The 21,180-nt window shown below is 45.4% G+C and overlaps 1 protein-coding gene across 1 annotated transcript in view; it reads right to left on the minus strand.

Moving 5' to 3' along the window:
• ERI3 (ERI1 exoribonuclease family member 3) overlaps positions 1 to 21,180 on the minus strand; it is a 790,890-nt gene that overhangs the window by 251,061 nt on the left and 518,649 nt on the right. The window contains exon 6 of the mRNA XM_060231702.1: positions 7,725 to 7,797. Within this exon, the coding sequence (XP_060087685.1) occupies positions 7,725 to 7,797 (73 nt within the window). The remainder of the gene's footprint in view (positions 1 to 7,724; positions 7,798 to 21,180) is intronic.

Genomic DNA, 21,180 nt, shown 5'->3' on the forward strand with positions numbered 1-21,180 from the left:
CCCTCCATCAGAATTTCTCCTTTTACTCCCAACAGCAGTCCAATTGCCTCCTTTACTTTGCATTTGCTTCTCACACATATGAAGAAATTTTCCTTGTTGTAGCAAGACCTCCTAGCCAGACCCAGCTCATACTAAGCTTTGGCCTCTCTGATGGCCTGTCTGCAGTACCTAGTAACCCTCATATAATCTTCTTTAGAGGTCAGTCCCTCTCTCCATTTCCTGAACTTTTCCTTTTTCTCCCTTAAGTCTATTCTGGAGCTCTCTGTTCATCCACATTGGTTTCTTGGATCCTTTAACATGTTTCCATCTTGCTGGAATAGTGAGGGCTTGAGCTTGCAAAAGCTCATGTTTAAGAAGAGCCCACCCGTCACTCATTCCTTTCCCTTCCAGCACCCTCTCCCATAGAAGAACCTTCATCAAGCCCCAGAGCTCATCTAAGTTAGCCCTACAAAAATCTAACCTACGAAGTCTGGTTACAAATCTCCTTGCCCCCCCCCCATCCAAATCCTCTCCCTGGTCAGGCAGTCTGTAGCAGACTCCAACCACAATTTATTTATTTATTTGATTTATATGCTGCCCTCCCTGCCAAAGCAGGCTCCGGCATATCCTTTGTCCTTCCTCCCCTTATTTTTACCCATATACTTTCTACTGGACTATCAACCACATTCTCCAGAACTTCTTGACAATCAAGCCCCCTCCTCACATACAACACCATTCCACCTCCTCTTCTGACCTTATGGTTTTTCCTGAACAACTCATAGCCATCCATTACCACATTCCAGTCATGAGAATCATCCCACCAAGCCTCAGTAATCCCTACTATATCATAACCCTCTGTTTTCAAGAGAAGCTCAAGCTCACCCTTCTTATTACCCATACTTCAGGCATTAGTATATAGGCACATGTAGCCTCGTACCTTTGACTCTGTTTGACCTGTCTTCCCCAGGTGGATCCCTGGTGATTGTTCTTCATTATGATCTCTATGCTGATCGTCACCTTCCACTCGTGGCATCAGTTTATAGCTCTCCTGATGAAGTTCTCCATGTTCTTTCCAAAGATTTTCTTCCCCAATCTTGAGAGGTAAAGGCCATGTGCTAGTAGGCCTTCAAGAAAGCTTATTCCTTGATCCCAGAATCCAAAGCTCTCCCACAGGCACCACCATCACAGCCAACGATTCACTTCAAGTATGGTCTGCTCATGTTGCTTTCCTCTTCCTTTGACGGGAAGGACAGATGAGAAGACCACCTGTGCCCCCTGTGCTTTCAGTTGCCTTTCAAGAGCTTCATAGTCCTCCTTAATTCTCTCAATGGTATTGGTGGCCACATCATTCGTTCCCACATAGACCATCACAAATGGGTATTGATCAGTAGGTCTGATCAGCTTTGGCAGTCGATGTGTAATATCTTGAACCCTGGCCCCTGGCAAGCAACACATCTCTCGGAGAAGAGGATCAGGTCTGGACATGTGACGTTCTATACCCTAGAGCAGAGAGTCCCCACGGACCACCACTTTCTGTTTCCTTCCACTTCCTCATTGTCTCATGCCCTCTCCACTCCCTTCTCCAGGTCCTTGTGGTTCCTCTTCCATCTTTGACTCCATCACCATCTCAAGTGCCTCAAATCTATTCTTGAGCTCTAAGTGATCTGCGCACCATCTTCATCAACATCTTTGGATGTATTTGATTTATATCCTGCTAAACAGAACTAAGTGGAGGCCCAGAAGGTTTGAGTGTTTTTATCATGCCTCTGCTGAGCCTCCAGGCTCTTGTCACTGAATTGATCTCCTGCCTTGATTTCCTGAAGTGTGGTGATCCTCTCCTCCAGGCTCTGAATCTTCTCCTCCTCCAAAAGCCTGACTATCTTACATTTCTGGCAAGTGTAGTCCATCTTTTCTTCCAGGAGGAAAACAAACATAGCACAGTTCATGCAGGTGACTGGAAAGGGGGAGTTTGTTGACACTGATGCCTTCTAAGTATATTTCATGAGTAATCTGAGGAGTTTCAGGTCCACAGGCTAAGAGCCACAGGCCAAAAGCGCTTTAGCTTTCACTCGCGCCTCTGGCAAGGAGCAGCCTTAAATAGAAGCCTCACTCAGCAGAAGGCAGGGCCAGCAGCTATGCAAAGTACACCCAGGAAATCAAATTACAGTCAATCACAATCACACCAGGCCACAAAGACAGCTAGAATAACTCTTGCTTAAACAGCCAGCACTCTGCAACAACTTACAGGCAACCGTACCCTCTCAAACACACTCTTCCCACACACAGTACTCTCAGCTAGATCGCCTCAGCAATTTAGGGAAAGAAAACTGAAAAATTCAGGATTCCCAAATTAGTTCAGGATTCTCTTATTGGTAAGTCGAATCAGTTTCTCTGATCCGATGGCTTAACTAATGCCTGAATCATGCCAAAGAGACATGATTTGGTTATTAATTCAGCTTTGAAACGCTGAATGCATATTTCTAAGCTCCTTACGCTAAGAAGCAACAGCTTTGATTAAGATTTCAGGGGAAGCAAAGGGGATATTTTCATACAAAAAAATACAGTGGTCATGTCTCTTGGGCCCATTCAGGAGCTTTGGGTCCAGTGTTGCTGTTTTAGCACCAAAATAGCACTAGGAAAGAGGTGCTGAAGGGGTGTTCTGTTACATGCTATGGGGCCATTATAGTCAATGGCAAATCTCCTAGGGGAGGAGTGGCCAAACTGAGGCTTGAGAGCTACATGCGGCTCTTTCATATTGTGTGGCTCCCGGAGGCTGAGGAGGAACTTAATGCAGGCTTACTATCAAGCAAGTGTGCTTAGCATCAGGATCTCAGTCAGCCTCTGAGTGCTGACCCATAGGTGGGCAACTATTTCAGCTGGGTGTGAAGCAGGGAAGGAGAAGGAAATAAGCAGGCTTGCAAGTCCTTCTCCTCCACTACAGAGATAACCTGGCTACCTAGAACAGGGAAAGAAAGCACAAGAGCCAAGGGAGAAAAGCAAGCATGTAGGGAAGGGAAGCTGCTGGTCACAAGTCCAGCTGGAACCGCCCTTCTCTGCTGCATGGACAGAGCAACCTCATTGCAGCCTCAGCAAAGAAGGGCAATGAGATCAAGAGCACTGAGTGAGAGGAAGAATATGAAAGGGTGAGTGCCAGTGGTAGTCCTTGGCTCAGTGAGCGACAACAGTGGCAGGACTGATGGGATGGTGACAGCTGCCCTCACTCCTCCTTTGTGAGGTGCACTGGGATGACCAATGGCAGGCCTTGCAGTTTGGCTAACAAGCTGCGGAACTGATAGAAGAGGCTTGCCTCCCTTCCTTGGCAGGCTAGCTATTGCAGGCCTGGTAGCCAGGTTCTGTGGCTGGTTGAGCACCACTGTTCTCTGACAGGACCTGCTAAGCATGGGGGAACTGCTGCATCCCCCTCCTGCGCTGGGATTTAGAAACAAGCAAGTTAACTAGTCTCTCACCAGGTTCTGGACAGCTGCAGAAGTGGCAGTGAAGTCTTTGAGCCCCTTGGTTCTCCTGTGATAACACTTCACACCTTTCCTCAGGTGCCCCCCCCCCATTAGGCTGCCCCACTGGAAGGTGCGATGGAATTAAAGAAGGCAGCGCAGACTTCCCCTTTCATTTCATAGCTCTTGTAGGAGCTGTATTTACTAACCTAGGTGTCAAGGCAAAGAGAGACGCATAATGATACAAACTGTGGTCAGTGATTTATATGGAGCACGTATGTTTCTTTTCCCCTTTGGTGCCAAAAAACAATTCCCTAATCTTTCCCTATACTGTTCTTATGGGGACTTTTAAAAACAAATGCTGGGAATAACAAGTCTTCTTCTAGCATGATAGTGTTGTAGAGTTTATACATATATATTTTATCTTTGTGCACAAAGGAAGTATTAAGAGTTTTAATAAAAATGTGTGTGTAATATTTGTTCATGTCTTGCAGCTCTTACATTAAGCAAGTTTGGCCACACCTGTCCTAGGGGTATATTCAGTAGGTGGGAGGGGAGGGGGTCTGAGGTAGAGGCGCCAATTTTGCAGTTGTAGCTGTTGACACTTCTCCCCAAAAAAACACCCAAGTTTTAAAAAGATCGGACCAAAAATTTAGCACTAATACAACCCTTCCTGCCCTCCCCCTCTCATGATCTCCCTAAGTTTTTTTAGGTCTTTTCTTTTTTAAAAAAGAAAAAATCAGTAATTGTTATAAAACTATACTGCTCTGGCAATTATAAGTTTAAAATAAAAAAATGAAAAAGCCTTCAAGTGCTGCAGCAAATGACCATGGGTGGGAGGAGGCACAGAAAATGGTGGCTGACAGAGGAAACGTGTAGAAACCCCCTGTGAGGATGCACCTTCGCCTACTCAAAGGCTTCTGTAGTCGCTGTGGCAGAATGCACAACACAGAATCCTCATTGTGTGGACAAAGCTGATGACTATAATGCACTACAGTTGTGATGTACAGTAGCTTGCTTTCCTCATGTCTCTATTCTATCTGTATGATTCCAGCTGCTGCCCACTGGTCCCTACAATTTCAGCTATTTGTCATTCTGCTCATGCTTGCTCAGTCCTGACCTTTAAGACCCTTGGCTTTTCCAGGCTTGGGTACCACCAACCAAGAGCATACGACTTCGTTAATGTACCTTAATTCTGACCCTCAGCACCTTTGCTAATCACAGAGACAGCTTCTGACAGCAACAGAAGGGGAGCCAGTCAACAGCACTCAGCAACTATCTCAATGGCTGCCCATAGAGAAGGTTTAAGGGGAGATCTGATATGCAGGGATGTACTAATAAAATCCATCTCCCCAGCAGCCCTCCCCAGTACCGATCTAGTCAAGGCAAAGAGCATGATAAACTCCTTGCCCTAAGTCCTTGCTAAGCTGACAGTTCATAAACTATACAAGATCACTCAGTGACATTAAAAATGTCAGCAAAAGGCAGATGCAGTTTGGCAGAGGAGAAATATTTGCAGGCAGAGGAAAGCAAAACTTCTGACAACAAAGCAAGCTATGAGCACAGCTTGTTCTAATTACTGCTGATCTCTGCCATCCTAAAGTCTTAAATTTATCCAGTTCTTGCGCGTGTGCATCTAGCTGTGATTAACCTTTGTCTAAAATAAATGTTAACTTTTAATTTTTGTTCTATACTAACTTAAAACTAGGGCCAAGGATACTATTCCCACATAAACTGATTCCTCACTTACACACCAAAGCTGTCTTGTTGGAAATACCCCAGTTTGGACAGCTAAGGGAACACCAAAGCAATCGCTAACAGCAGGATGCTTAAGGTTTGAGAAATGAAGCAGTTTCCTGCCTACCCTACTGTAAAGCACAGAAAACTAGTAGTACAAAGAAAGGCAGGTTCCTGGTTTTCACTGAAAACAAAGCTCCCAAATGGAAAACATTTCAGAATGGATAGGGAGAAAAATAAAGATGGTTTTGGTTTATTAAAGCACGTTTGCAGGCAATGATAATTCGTTCTTTTTCCTGTGTACTTTGTCTCAAAGACTAAACAGAATAGTAAGACTATGTTCTACTAGCATAAACTTTTATTTTATCAGAACCTCTCAGCTATTTGAAATTCTCAGTAATGTGTATTTATAATACTCACACAAGAGCTAACTACATGGTATGGTACTACATATCATATATTAATTTTGATTTTGCTTATCATCTGTGTTCTTTCAATGTTCTGGATGATTTGGTATGAATGAGGTTGTGCTAAATTGTATATTTCTATACTCCCATTTATTTAGGGACAAAATTTTCTTGTGGAAGGATCCATGTGGGAGGATAGCTTGGGTTGATTGTGTCAACAAGACACCCACAACTGAACTAAATTATGTATCTGTTCCAATACAACCAGTCAGTGCTAATTGCATAGTTATAGATAGCCAGGGGTAAGCAGCTTGATAATACCTATCACTCCATATCCCCCTTCTGTTTTACCATATTGCATTTATGAACAACTGTTATTGGAAGATCTTGTAGCAAAAGCCCAGTATCAAGGATTCAACATTATTACCAGAGGTTTGCAAAAATATTCCTGCAAAGAGTGAGAGATCTTTCAGGCTTTAGGGAAAACATCTCCCACTTGGCAGTCTGAAAACATGAGCGCTGTGGCGTAAGCCAAGCCCTGTGCTTTGCACACTCTGCCAAGCAAATGAACTCTTAATTCCTTCCTACAAAGTTTAATCTGGTCAATAACTCCTGATAAGAAAATGTTTCCAAATGATGTTAACCCTGATCTTTATTGTTTTACCTATATGACCAATACTGTTCTTCTCACCCCATCCTGACATTACATGCTACCATTATTCCTGTGATAACAAAACATCAAATGTTTGATCAGACATGTGCAGTGCACCTATGATGCGACACCCTAAAAGAGACATTGAATGTCCGTTGGTCTATATGTCAAAGTGGATAACACATGATAAAATCTAGGCTTCTAATGGGCAGAACCTGATAGCCCAAAACAATCAGCAAAGAGACATAATTTATTTGTCCTAAAGGTAGAAGGTGCAGCATAGCCAAGGGTTTCCGCCAGCTGATATCAAACATCACCATGCAAAGGGGTTTGACTTTTTTTTATTTCCATCAACCTGCTGGTTATATCGCTCCTATCCATTCACCAGAAGTTTAGTGAACTTCAAAAGGCAATCATTAATGGTCACTGAACGGCACAATGCCCCAATGTGCTTTCAAACTAGATTTGCAGAAGCCCAGCAGTAAACCAAAAGATTTACTTTGACAGCAGAGAATGATGGGGACCCTTATCAAGCAAAGCAAAGAACATGCTGCCAGCCTCTTCATTCTTATATTTGTACAGTACCCTGATTTGTCTGAACAGATCATGGTAATTTTTGTCTTAGTGCTGTTCAGCATGCCACTCTCATTTTCAACTCAGAAAAGAAATGGCCCAAACACAATGAAGAAGCAGACAAACTATAGGCAATTTTTGTCTGGTAGGGACCTACTTAACAGAAAAAATAATCAGTAACACTGTGATGCCTACAGTTAAGAGAAAGCAAAAGCAATTTTTAAAAGTCACTATATTTCTCTGCAGTGTTCTGGAGTGCAGAGTTTCCATATCCTAACTGCCTTTGAATACAGGAGGCTGTTTTAGAAATTTCCAAGCAGGTAATTCTTTTACCTGCCAGAGGGGGCTCTACAGAGTAACACAAGATGTCTATGTGTTCCATTAGGTTTGCATAAACCACAAGGGAGATACCCATGCCTAACTCTCCCATAGGCATACTGGGGAGAAAACAGTGCATGTATGTTTGTTTAAGAAATGTGCATAAAGTAAAAGGTCCTAAGCAGACTATTTCTCCTGTATTTTTCAAGGTTTACAGAGTTTAGCTGCAGCTGGCTAATATTCACCTTGGAAGGAACTTAGAAGGGGTGGGGGAAACAGATGAGTTGGAAATGCTCCAGCTGACCCAGGCTTTGCTAGAGAGATGCTGAGTTATTATGCATAGAGGTGCTGTGTTAGGTTGGTCACAATGGGATTCTTCTCAGATGCAGACCATATTCCATCAAGTACAGTAAGACTCTATTAGGGGCGATACAATAGGGACTTCGCTTTACCCAGCCTCTGAGAAAATAACTCCTCATTTCAATGCAAAACAGCAGTGCTTATTAAACACCTCCTTGAAGGAAGATAGGAAGAGAGAATGGGAGAAGGAGGGGGAATGAAGGGGCAACCTGTGATGGGGGTGGGAGGTATTTGCAATCAAAGTACCTTTTTGAGATTAATCCACTGTTTGAAGTAATCAGCCACTGGAAGCCCTAAGTACTGGCATTGTCCAGGTAACCTGTAAGGGAGAAAAGAGAGCAGGTTAGATTCAATTAGAGCAGCCTAATGACACAAAATCATCTTTGTTAAACACTGCTGGCTCTGAGAAAGAGGAGAGAATCAGATCACATAGGCTGCATTTCTGAAGCGTCCCCTGCACTGGACAAAGGCCACTCAAACACTAAAATTCAACCCAAACCCCTAGACCAGCTTGGGCAGCAGCCATTATAGGAATGCCAGACATTCCCAAAGAGAGGCTTGTTTAACAAAGAGGTGCTTTGAAGAAGTGGGGGGCATATCACTATAAAATATCACATTTTAGGGAAGCAACACCATTTAAAGGCAAACAGTCCTCTTGTTCTACATGTGTGCTAGCATGCTTCATGGTAGAGTAACATGGAGTAAAAATGTTTATATTTTTCTCTTGACATTATTATTATAATGTATAGCCCACCTTTCTCACTGAGGCTCAAGTGAATTACAAAATATGAAAAGCAATTTTAAAAAATCAGGCATCAAAGACCTCCAACAAGAAACTATTGAAGGTATGACATATCAAAATGAGGGAAAGGGTGTTTGTTACAAATATAGCGGACACTGAAGTAAGAAAGGGAGGCAATAAAAAATAAAATAGACTACAATATTCTCCCTTATAGAAGAATCCTCCTGAGCCATTCCATTATACTACTGTTCTAATCCCATTGTAAAAATGCCCTCCTGAACTTTACTGTTTCGCACATTCTGAAAAACATGGGGCATGGGGACCTTCCTGACCACCTCAGACAGGTTGTTCCACAAGGTGGAAAAATGTGCATGAACAGGCAGGTACTGATGTTGTCCATTAATGATCAGCAGATACCAATCTTACTTATTATGATTACAGTTCAGAAAATACACTGAGGAAATATGGTTCTGACCACAAGAAACTATTCTACTTCTTCCAGCTTTTAATTGGATTTTTATCATAACCCATACAGTTCAGACTAGCATATGTAGTGTTCCTTCCATCCTCCCAAGTTACCCTCTAATACCATGAGGTAAAGCAGGTTGAGAGAGAATTATTGGCTTAAGGTTAACCTATAAGCTTCACAGCTGAGTAAAAATTTGAACCCAGGCCTTTCCAGTCTTAGGTCGACCCTTTGACTATTATTGACTTGGAATGCCATATATTAGTTCCACAAGAATAACATACAGCAAAGAAGTTCAGTATTTTTGTCTTTCAGTGAGCCACGGGGAATATGACTTTTTAAAACTATTGTTTATAACAGTCTTTATAATGGGAATAACAGGTTAAACAGCTCAACAAGAATAAGACCAACACAAAGAAAATGATTTAAAACAACTAAAGCAGCCAATTAGTAACATAAAAAGAAAGGAAAGTAGGTATTCATTCAGCCAAAATTCCAAAGACAAATTCCTTGACTGTAAGAATAAGAATTCTGTTGTGCAATATGGCAGAGCCAGAGAAGCGGCTAATGGTACACACAAGCTGGTGCAGAGGACCTCTTGCTTTCTTGGGGCCAAGGGCAGACTGCATGCCTGGTTTTCCCCTTCCCCCCCAAACTCTACAGCTGTCATCTGAAAGAGTTAGTGCCATGCAACTTTATGCCTAATCCCTGAACTAAATATAGCACTGTTTTTAAAATGAGACATTTTAATATATCTATTTTCTTGCACTTTTATCACTACAGTACAAGCCACATGCAACCACACTCCCCAACTATCACAAGTATCAAGACATCCCTCACTTGTAATGTTTATAACTCAGTTTGTTACTTAGGGTGGCCATAATGTCTGAAGGCCAGCCAGGGACACCTTGGGGGGGGGGGAAAGGTAGAGGTGCGCGCGCGCAAAGCGCGTGCCACCGGAAGCAGGAAGTGATGTCACTTCCGGTGACGGCACGCCACTGCCGGAAACAGGAAGTGACATCACTTCCTGTGACATCATCCCCCCCAACGCCACCTGCCGGAAACAGGAAGTGACATCACTTCCTGTGACATCCCCCCCGCGCGCGCCACCTGCCGGAAGCAGGAGGTGGCATCACTTCCTGTGACATCATTTCTCCCAAATGCCACTGCCGGAAACAGGAAGTGACTTCACAGCACTTCCTGTGACGTCCCCAAAAATCCCTCAAATATCACCGCCGGAAACACCAAGATTATTTATAGAGAGGGAAAGGGGGAAGTAAAGTTAAATGAAACTCTTTTTTTACTTTTTTCAAAGTGAGAAGACTAGAGAGAACGGGTTCCATGCTGAGAAGCCAGTCAGATTCCAGTGAGATTCCAGTGAGACTGTGCTGCATAATGCAGCCTATTTATTTTGTCCTGTTTGCTCTGTTGGCTCTATCTGCGCCACCTTCATCACTTTCGGGGTGTGGATCCCCCAGTGGGGTGGTCTCCCGACTCCCTCCGCCGGCTGTTTCTGATAGCCCTGCGCCCCCTCTTTCATTTGATATGTGTCCCGTGCGGGTGCCACCCTCCCGCCGGGAGATGCCGCAAAATGAGCCCCCTTGAGGCTTATGGTGGCAGGGCTCGGGGGAAGCGAGCTAGACTGCTGTTCTTTTGAGGGGTTATAGAGTGTTTCGAGCCCGTCCCTGTGGCATCGGTCCCATCGTTGTGGGACCCAGGGAGCCGGCGCAGCGGCATGCCGAAGCAGCCTGTCACTAATAACACAGGTCGAGATGCAGGTCAGGAACCCGGAAGTGACCGACAGGCTGCTTCAGAATGAACACCATCCCATCATTTAACCAACAACCTAAATCAACTAAAAAAACATGAAAAACCAACTTTAAAAATACCTAATTAAAAATGACAAACAAAAAACCCAAAAAGGATGAACAGCAAGAGAATGTCAAATAGAACAAAACAAAGACTTCACCTGCTGGAGGACAATAATGACAGAGGGGGACATACAAATCTCCTTGAGGAGGCAATTCCACAGTTCTGGTACCATCATTAAGAAGGCTCTTTCTTAGGTTGCCACTCACCTAGACTCAGATGACAGGGGCACTCAAAGCAGGGCCCCTAAAGATGACAGCAATGGTCAGGAAGGTTCATATGGGAAACAAGCAGGGGTGGCCAAAGGTAGCTCTCCAGATGTTTTTTGCCTACAACTCTCATCAGCCCCAGCCAGCATGGCCAATGGCTGGGGCTGATGGGAGTTGTAGGCAAAAAACATCTGGAGAGCTACCGTTGGCCACCCCTGCAATATGGAGTGACATGGTCCCTATAGATTCACAAATACAAATGCAGTTATATAGGTGGCCACCATTAAAAGACCACTGAAATCTGACACAACAGTCAGAAGATGACAAAAGCATATATTTTCATTAGAACATCATGGTGGACAATGTCCAAAGCTATTCTTTGCAGTCCAACATACAGAACAGTGTATTTGGGACAACTTTTAAAAAACTAAATTACAGTTTTCTGGAGATACAGAACACAAAGAAGTATCTTTTCAAAGCTCATGTCAAAATCTATAAAATCTGTACCATGTACACACACACTATAAAATCTGGCCATGTCTATGAGATTGTCAGATTGAGACTGCTAAATAGCCACAAACACACTTGTAACTTTCTCATGCACAGGGCAAGTAAAAGTGAGTACAATATACAAGCTCAGAGCCTAAAGAGTAGTCATTATCCAGTTGTAGGAACTGGGGTTTTCTTGTTACCAGTCATGCAATAAATCCCCCAAACCCATGCTTTCTACTACTGGTCTGGGGGGAGGGGAGAATGGAAATCGTATCCCTTGTTTTGGAATGTGGATTCATTTGTCCCCAATCAATTTTGATTGATATAGGATAGTTAACAGGTTATTTTGTTTATTAATGCTTTGCTAAAGATTTTTAGAGTTACCTTGTACTCTGAAATGGGTATGAATTAGGAGAACATAGGAAAAACCAAATATTAATTAAATAAGTGATTAATAGTTCCATTTACCCATGGTGATTACAGCAATCTAAGCAATTGGATATGCAAATTAAGTATGCACTTTGTATCTAGCACTTGATTGTAAACTATGTTCCTTAAACTAAGCTTGTATAAAAAGAAGAAATGGGATTGGCTAGAGCAGAGGAGAGCAGTATTGGTTACCCAGTGTCATTAGTGCTCCACCCAGGGGAGCAAGCTATGTTTTCAGAAGTCAAAGGCCTGGCTAGTAGAGAAAACAGATATTCTCCTGTTGGCATTTGTGCTTCCATATACCCTGCTCTGTGGATAAGCAGACACAGACATTTGGGTTTTCTTAACATCCTAGGCAGAACACTACAGAGCTGACAGTAGTAGGAGCAAAATGGAAAGCAATAAGCAGGGGGAGTTGCCTTGGTAGGATTCTCATTTTTCAATAGAAGCTAAAGTTCCTTTGAATGGATAAGAGTAGGTTTCTTCTGCGCCCTCCATCCATCCCAAGTCCTCCATGTACACAAGTATGCAGACTTCATGGACTGGGCATCATTCTCCAGTATAATTTCCCACCCAATCACAACAACACTAATATGGAAGTTTGCCTCCCCAGCCTCCCCCTTACCATTTCAAAGCTCAGGAAGGGGCAGTGGAACACTGCGCTCCCCGGACTCTTTAAAGGCTGCCCCCCATCGATCAGCTGATCAACAGGTAAAATGCACTGGAGGCTCGTGGCTCCTATGCCAGCCCTCCAGCACGATCAGGATCAGTGCAAGGTTGAGGGGGTGGTGGGAAGGATGAGCGGGCCGCTGAAAGAGCGGCATCCTCCTCCTCCCCCCTTCCTTTCCCCCATCCAGAAAAGAAGGGGGAGGCAGTGGCTGCTCTTTCAGCAGCTTGCTCGTCCTTCCTGCTGCTGCTGCCCCTCAACCCCACACTGATCCTGATCGTGCCAGAGGGCTGGCATACCAGCCACAAGTATCAGGCGGGTTTTACCCACCAATCAGCTGATTGGTGGGGGGTAACCTTTAAAGAGCCCGGGGAGCACGGCACTCCACCGCCCCTTCCCAGGCATTGAAATTGTAAGGGAGGGAGGAGGAGGCATCACGGAGGGGAACCGAGTGGGGGAGAGGCTGTCTGGGCTTCCATGCATCCTAGGGCCGGCCCTGAACAGTATTGAGACAAAGTGCTCTCAACTATAAATACTGCAGGGTAGGGGTGTGCATTCAGTTCGGCTGAACCAAATAAACCTCCGAATCACCCCTGATTTGGAAGTACACGGCGCCATATACTTCCAAATCCAACTGGAAGCCATTATACGGGAGCCGTATATGGCTCCCCATATACTTCTGAATCAATATTTGGAAGTCTACAGAAAAGGCGGGAAATGAGCTTCTGCAGCCTCAGGGGAGTTGCTTGCCTCCTTTCCCTTTGGAAGCCTTTTCCCGCCTCTCCCATAGCCTCCCTGGGATAATGAAGGGAAGGAGAGAGGAGCCTCAGCAGCAATCCGAAGCATGCATTTGCAAAATGCATTGCAAATACATGCTTTGCAGGGCTGTTGTGTAGCTGATGGCTGGGCTAATCCCCCAGCCATCACCAACATTGTAGTTCTTTTGTTTACTTGGATATCCAAGTAAACAGTGTTCTCTGGCCAATCACAGAGCAGTGGTATTTTTTGAAACTGCTCTGTGTAGGGCCAGAGAACCTTTTTAAGGAGTCTGCCTGGCTGGACTCCATTCCATTACTGCTGTTGGTGCTGGTGTGAGAGAGATATTGTGCTGCATTGGCCCTTGGCCTCAGCTGCTGCTGCTCTCTCTCAGCCTTGCCTGACCTGCCTGAAGAAGAGAAGACATCTAAGGTAAGACAGTCTTGGGGTTCTTGTTTTTATTTTAGTTAGTAAAAGGACTTTTTAAGACTCAGAGTCCCTTTACTTATCCAGATTTGGGTGGGTAGGTACTGGGTAGCTTATTTGGCGCTAGGTGGTTCTGCTGGGGGTGGGGGCCTAAAGTGGGGGTTTTTGCCAGTTTCCCTATATCTTACTTTAGTGAGAGGACTTTTAAAAGTGCTGTGTCCTTATTCTTTTCCTGATTTGGGTGGCTTGGATTTCTTGGTGTTAGGGTGAAAGGTTTTTTTTTTGGGGGGGGGGTAAAGTTCCTGTATTGTTAAAAGTCAAGTTTTTTACTGTTTTAAAAGGATTCTGTGTTTGATTTGTTGTTGCTGTGTTGTGCTGCTGTTGTTCCTTTTCTCTTCCGGTTCTGCTTCTTTGGGGGGGGGGGGGGGGTTGGCCTAATTTTCATTGTTAAAAAGGTTACTTTTTTAACAGTTGAGTTTGTTGGCCTTTTCTCAGTGATTTGGATCTGTTGTTGTTGGTTTTGCATCCTGTTCTGTTGTCCCTTTTCCTGGTTCTGGTTTTGAGGGGGGGGGCGTGTTGTTGACTGATTTGGCCTGAGGTTTTTTATTGTTGAAAAGGTCATTTTTTTAACAGTTTAGTTTCTTGGCCTTTCCTCAGTGATTCGTTTGGATCTGTTGTTGCTGGTTTTGCATCCTGTCCTGTTGTCCCTTTTTCAGGTTCTGGTTTGTTTGGGTTTTTTTGGAGGGGTGCTGTTGACTGATTTGGCCTGAGGTTTTTTATTGTTAAAAAGGTCACTTTTTTAATAGTTGAGTTTGTTGGCCTTTTCTCAGCGATCTGTTTGGATCTATTCTGTTGTTGTTGGTTTTGCATCCTGTCTTGTTGCCCTTTTCCTGGTTCTGGTTTTGGAGCGGGGAAGCTGTTGTTGACTGATTTGGTCTGAGGTTTTTTATTGTTAAAAAAGGTCACTTTTTAACAGTTGAGTTTCTTGGCCTTTTCTCAGTGATCTGTTTGGATCTGTTGTTGCTGGTTTTGCATTCTGTCCTGTTGTCCCTTTTCCTGGTTCTGGTTTTTTTTGGTGGGGGGGGGGGTTAAAAGTTAAGTTTCTCTCTGTCACATTTTGGTTTTTTAAAATTATCTCTGGTTAGTGTGGGGGTTGGTGTGTGGGCTGTGTGGGGTGGGTCACTTTCATGTTTTTATAGAGTTAATTTTGGAGTCTGAGGGTGCTTTCAGTTTGGCTAGGTCAACGAAATAGGCTGCCCCACTAATAAAAGTGTTTTCAGGGATTGTGTTTTTTTAAATTTAAAAAAAAATTAATCCAGTTTAGGGCTTTATCTTCTTTAAAAATTCAATTAGGCCAGATAGGGGCGATTTAAAAAGACTGTAGGTTTCTCATAAAAGGCAGTGTGACTACTAGGCCACATCAGGCTGTGCATCTTGCTTTCAGCCACTGAAAGCTGGTGCATCCTTAGATTTCCATAGGGTAAACCACAGCTTCTCTCTAGTTATAGGAGACCCCTGATTTCTAGTTTGCAAGGAAATCCAGTTTGTCCCAGGATCTAGTTAGGAGAAGTTTAACTAGGAGGATATAACAAGGATTGCCTTCATCTCGAGGTAGCCTTTTAAAAACTGTAGCCAGGTAGAGGCAGGATCACCTAGTCTCCTAAACTTTACCAGACTATTACTACCCCAACCCAAAGAAGGACAGGTTAGTGTCAAGTCTGATGTTTCAATAACGAGACCTTATTGATAAACAGTTTCTAGTTTATTGTAACATGTTGCAAGACTGTAGAAGCAGATTGAGAGACTGGCGAGCATACACAAAGAGCAAACATTTAAGGTATACATCAAAAGGATTCCTTAGGGAGGGCACTCTATGCAGGGCACATTCACACATTATTGTTGCTTTATCGTTCTCAAGCTTTGGCTGGCCTTGGGCGCTTCCTTAGCACCGGCTATCTCTGAGAAGGCACCATAATCTTGTTCCCATATTCCCATTCCCAAGCATTGCTACATAACAAAGGAAGGGAGGGGGGGAGGAGAGTTTAAGCTAGCAGCATCTGAATACAGAATGGTTTTTACCCAGGATCCTTTTCCTGAACCAGAGTTTGTGACTAAACTAACTAAGCATTACAGCAGACTTGACAGTTAGGGACCAAAAAAACAAACAAACAAGTTTTGGTGGAAGGATTTTTAAAAAGAAGTCAGGGCACCTGTTGGTTCAGAGTACAGTGTAGTGAGTTAGTTTTGTAAAAAATCCCACTCTCAGTTCAGGTTGTGTGAGACTGGCCAAGGGTGACATGAGTGACAGGCAGAAGAAGAGGGGCCCTGGGGGCAAGGCCAAGGAGAAGACTAGAGGGGTGGAGGGGAGGGGGAGGACCCAGGTCTCCCCCCCACCTCTGCGTAGGGACACACCACAGTCGCCCTCCAGCACTCCAACCTCTGGCCAAAGTGTGATGAAGAAGTCCCGCCTTGGGCCCTTCATCAAGGCTGCTGCTGGGGCGCCCCTAGCAGAGGTGCCACAAGGTGCTCGGCCTCAGTAGACGGAGGAGGGGCAGCAAGAGCAGTCCTCCTTGGAGATGAGCTTTGGGGACAATTTTCTGTCCAAAACGATCACCCCAAGGAGAGTGCAGAGTATCGTGCAGGAAATGGAGGAGAAGCTGGTTGAGGAGGACCAGCCCCTTTCTTTGGTTCCTTTGGGGACCAGCAGTCCTTCAGGGGATGGCCAGGAAGGGAGGCTAAATGGGGTGGAGGGGGAAGAAATGGAGACACACGAGGTGCCTCCATCTCTGCCCACTTCCCCCCTCCTGCCACCCCGCACATGGCGGAGTCAAGCATTGTGAATTTTCTATTTGTTATAATTGTCAGATCATAGAATTGTTACTAACCATGAATTATATTCAGGCACATCAAAGTATCAAACCCCCTCCATTGCTTCTTTCACTTTTACTAACAAATGCAGGAATGTCCTCTTTGAAGATAAGACCTCCTGGGACTCATTCCCAGGCCCGGCGAGGCCTGGACCCAGGATGTGCCAACAGCAACAAAGATAAGGAAGTTAGAGTATGAATTTCACACGTGAATGTAGAATTGTTTATAGATCCTTTGATGTGCCATTTTAAAGCATGTATTCTGTTGTTACTAAGTATCAGTTCCAATACCTAGCTCGGCTGAGCCACATGGATTATCAATAAACCACACTTTGTTTCAAAACCCAAGGATTGGTTATTTTGAAATCTCATGCTTGACAAGCAGACACTCTCGGAGCCATCCTCTCATGGCAGTTAGAGGGCTGGGTAGGCAGCAGGGACGTCGCCATGGGCTTCGTGGTGACTGACGGTGGCTCCAAAATCAAGGCAGCTGTCTAGCGTCAGGGTCTAAAATGCCTTCCTTGCGTGACCCACCTTCTCCACCTCATAGTTAAGGATGCATTGGGCCAGACGAAAAGCCAGGATCATCAGGATCTAGCCGCGACCCATGAGTACGGACTTCTGCTCCAGAAGTGTCAGCACATCACGGGTCACTTCTCACGCAGCAATACAGACTCATATCTGCTGCGTGAGAAACAGACACTGACAGGCGTGCCAGGGCACTGCCTGATCAATGATGTCAGCACATGCTGGAACTCCACCTGCGCCATGCTGGAGCGCATGGTGGAGCAGAGAGCAGCCCTGGATGCCTTTGTCTCTGAGACAAGGGTCGTTCAGGATGAGAACCGGCTCACCCAAGAGGATTGGGTGGTCATTTCTCAGACTGTGGAGGTTCTTGAGCCCTTCAAGACCCACACAGAAATGCTCTCGTCTGACACAGCAATCATCGCACTGGTCGTCCCCATGGCCTGTGAGGACCTGGCCTCGTTTCTAGTGCCAGCTCAAGGCCGTGCAGACATTCTTCCAGTGGTGCGCACCCTCATTGTTAGGCTGCAGGAAGGGCTTGAAGACCACTTTCAAACTTTCACCCAGGATAAGGTCTACATGATGGCAACCATGTTAGACCCATGCCTTAAGGGCACGATCACCGAGCGGGCCAATGAGCTCGATCGCTGGCAAGACGAGCTCTCCCAGAAGGTTGAGCGCTGCAGAGTCAGGGCGGGCCCAGTGCTGGTAGCTGAGGAGGAGGGGGGTGGAAGCAGCTCATCTGCCACTTTCATCCCCAACCTCCCCGGCTAGGCAGTGTTTCCCACCAGGAAACGCCAAGAAGAGTGCTGAGATGACACTCATCGGGTGGCTCGTTGGCCCCTCTGGGAGCAGTAGGCTTCTGAGAGCAAAGACGGGTGCTACAATGGTGAGGGACTATCTTTCAAAGCCCAATGAATTGCAGGAAATGTCTCCTTTGGACTACTGGGTTGCAAAGGAGGGGGTCTGGCCAGCCCTCTCCTCCGTAGCCAAGGCATTCCTCTCGTGCCCACCGACGAGCGTGCAGAGCGAGCACGTCTTTTCGCATATGGGTGACATTGTCTGCCCACATCGCAATCGCCTACAACCCTGGACAGTTGAGCAGTTGGGTCTTCCTGAAGGTCAACGCCTCTGTTCGGCTCCCCGAATGTAGACTTTGAGAGTGAATGAAGTGAGTACCTACTTGTGCCTGCATCCTCTCTTGGCCCGTGCTTGGAAGGTGGCTGTAAAACGCTCTCCCACTAAACATAGACTAGAGTCCAAAGACAACCCAAAAACTCACTCACAAATTGATTGGCAGTCCACCCCCCCACCCCTCATCCATCCCCAAACCAAAAGTGAAAGCTGATTTAAAATCAGCAAGGCAATCCAAATTTCCCCAGTCCCCATCCACACATGCCTAATAATACTGAAAGGGCCATTGCAGCCGCCAACTGTAAATGACAGCACCCACAGGCCCAGCCAGGATAACCTAGGTTTTTTTTTTCAGGGGCAGGAGGAAGAAAGAGAGGTGCCAGTGATGTTGACAGGCAGCCAGCAGCCATACCAATGCTGAGGTCCCTCTAATGGGATAGTGATAGCTGGTGTGCTGCTGCTGAGCTGAGAGAGAAGGAATGGTTCCCTTCCTCTCACACAATCTGAGGCCCTCCCAGTGATCTTCCTCATTTGGGGTACAACTCTGGCTCGCCTCCTCGTGGTGCACCCTGGGTAACGCAAAAGAGCCTGGACCAGCCAACCATCCATCACTCAAGATAAGTCTAAATGCTTCTTGCTTTGTGTCAGATACAGAATGATGTGGAGCTAGGTGTGATCCACCACTTCTCTTGTTTGAGAGTTGTGTTGTTTGGGGCAGGGCTGGAGAGCTGGCATCTGTAGATTGTGTGATCTGTGGCAGGGAAGCTGGCATCTGGGTGAGAGACCCAGAACCAGCTTGCCCATTGTGCTTGGCCAGCTCTCCCTGCGTTATTTGGGGCAGGGCTGGAGAGCTGGCATCTGGGTTTGCTGCAGCCAGGTCTGCAGAGCAGACTTTGAGCAGATTGTGTTTTGTGTGGCAGTGACGTTGGCAACTGGGTTTATATTGGTTCCAGGCCAGCAGGATTCATAGAGTAGATAGATGGATGTGGTGCATTTAGATCCTATAGAGATTCTCTGGTGTGAAGTTAGGTTTGGCTTTGGGTATCCCAGGAATTGGACCCCCTGGTCCAATTTTTTTTTTTTTTACTTGTGGGTTTTGTGTGGGACAGTGCCCTGAAGCTACACAGCAGTTTGGGGGGCTCTCCTCAAAACCCCCTGCTCCCCAGAGCCACTTTTCCCATGACAATTACAGTGGGGGAAGTGGCTCTAATTGGTTTTTTCTCACCATTGGGAACAGTGTTCCTTTTGGGGTGCCCACAGATGGGTGCAGTCTTTTTGGGTCAGGGGGGTTGCATGCGCTGCAGTTTTGGGGCCTCTCCCTCAAACCCCTCTCAGGCCAGAGCCACATTCCCCACAGCAATTATAGTGGATGAAGTGGCTAATTGGGCTTTCCCCAGCATTGGTAGCAAGAGCCTTTTGGGGAGCCCAAACACAGGGACCCCCTGGCCCAATCTTTTTGGGACTTGGGGGTTTTGTAGGGGAGAGTCCCCTGCGGGTTTCCTGCAATTTTTGGGGCTCTCCCTCAAACCACCTGCCCCCCAGTAGCCTCTAATTATGCCCTATGTTGCCATTGATTTCAATGGTCCAAAGGGTATAATGGTGGGATAGGGGAAGCCTGTTTGGGTGCCCCTGGAATGGGACCCCCTGGCCCAATCTTTTTGAGACCTGGGGGGTTTGTAGGGGAGTGGCCCCTGCAGGTCCCCTGCAAATTTGGGGGCTCTTCCTCAAACCCCCTCCCTCCCAGGCAGCTTCCAATATACCCTATTTTGCCATTGATTTCAATGGCGCATAGGATATAATTGGGTCATATATTCGGAAATAGCCGTATATCTCCTGTATATACAGCTATTCCAAGTGCTGGTATTTGGAAATATATGATATTCCAAATATTTTGGCCCCGTATATTTCCGAATCCGATGTCCGATTTTTTTTTATTTTTTTTTTGCACATCCCTACTACAGAGCTGAAAAAAGTATAGAAGAAGGCAGCCAAGATAATGAATCAATTGGAATAGTCTTTCTATGAGGGAAGGCTGAAGAGTCTGGAACTTTTGAGCTTAGGAAAAAGAAATCTAATCTACATGATGATAAAGGTTTACAAAATTTTGCATGGGGTGGAGAAAGTGGACCAAGGAAGCTTTCTCTACCTCTCCCATAACACTAGAACACAGGGGCACCCACTGAAGTACATGAGCTATAGGTACAAAACAAACAACAATATGGAACAAATAATTTAATTATAGAATTCACTGCTACTGAAGGTAATAACGCCATGAACATTGAAATGGGGGTAGACAGATTAATGAAGAGGTCGGTTAACAGCTACAAAACAGTGAGTAAAGAGAACCTCTACAGAGGCAAAATCAGCAGTAGGTCTTGGTCACTGTGCTCTGCTTGTTGCACCTCCAGGGCAACTGTCTGACTGCTATGAGAGCCAGTCTGGTGTAGTGGTTAAGTTTACAGACTCTCATCTGGGAGAACCGGGTTTGATTCCCCACTCCTTCACTTACAGCTGCTTGAATGGCCTTGGGTCAGCCATAGCTATCGCAGGAATTGTCCTTGAAAGGACAGTTTCTGTGAGTGTTCTCTCAGCCCCACCCACTTCACAGGGTGTCTGTTGTGGGGGGAGAAGATATAGGAGATTGTAAAACTGCTCTGAGTCTCAGATTCAGAGAGAAGGATGGGGTATAAATCTGCAGTCTTCTCTGTGAAACCAGATGATGGACTCAATCAGAGGTACCCAACCTTTTTGAACCTGTGGGCATATTTGGAATTCTGACACTGCAGGATAAGTATAGCCATAAAATGGCTGCTGCAGGAGGCAGAGGCAGCCACAAAATGGCTATCATGGCTTAAATTTGGTCACACAGTAAGATTCTTGTACTGTGGTGGTAGCTGCTGTCAAAGCAATTTAAAAAAAAATGTACAGTCAATCATACTTCCAATGGCTAATCAGAAACCTCACTAGTCAAAAGCCCCAGTCATCCCTTCTAAAAACAATGAGCAGAAGCCAGGAAAGGTGGTGGTGGGTGCCATTACACCCACACATCATCACTTTGGATAATCCTGAACTGGATGGACTACTGGTTTGATTCACTAGGCAGTCTGTTCTTATGTTCTT

Source organism: Heteronotia binoei, chromosome 2 (assembly GCF_032191835.1).
Source record: "Heteronotia binoei isolate CCM8104 ecotype False Entrance Well chromosome 2, APGP_CSIRO_Hbin_v1, whole genome shotgun sequence".
Classification (NCBI taxonomy): Eukaryota; Metazoa; Chordata; class Lepidosauria; order Squamata; family Gekkonidae; genus Heteronotia; species Heteronotia binoei.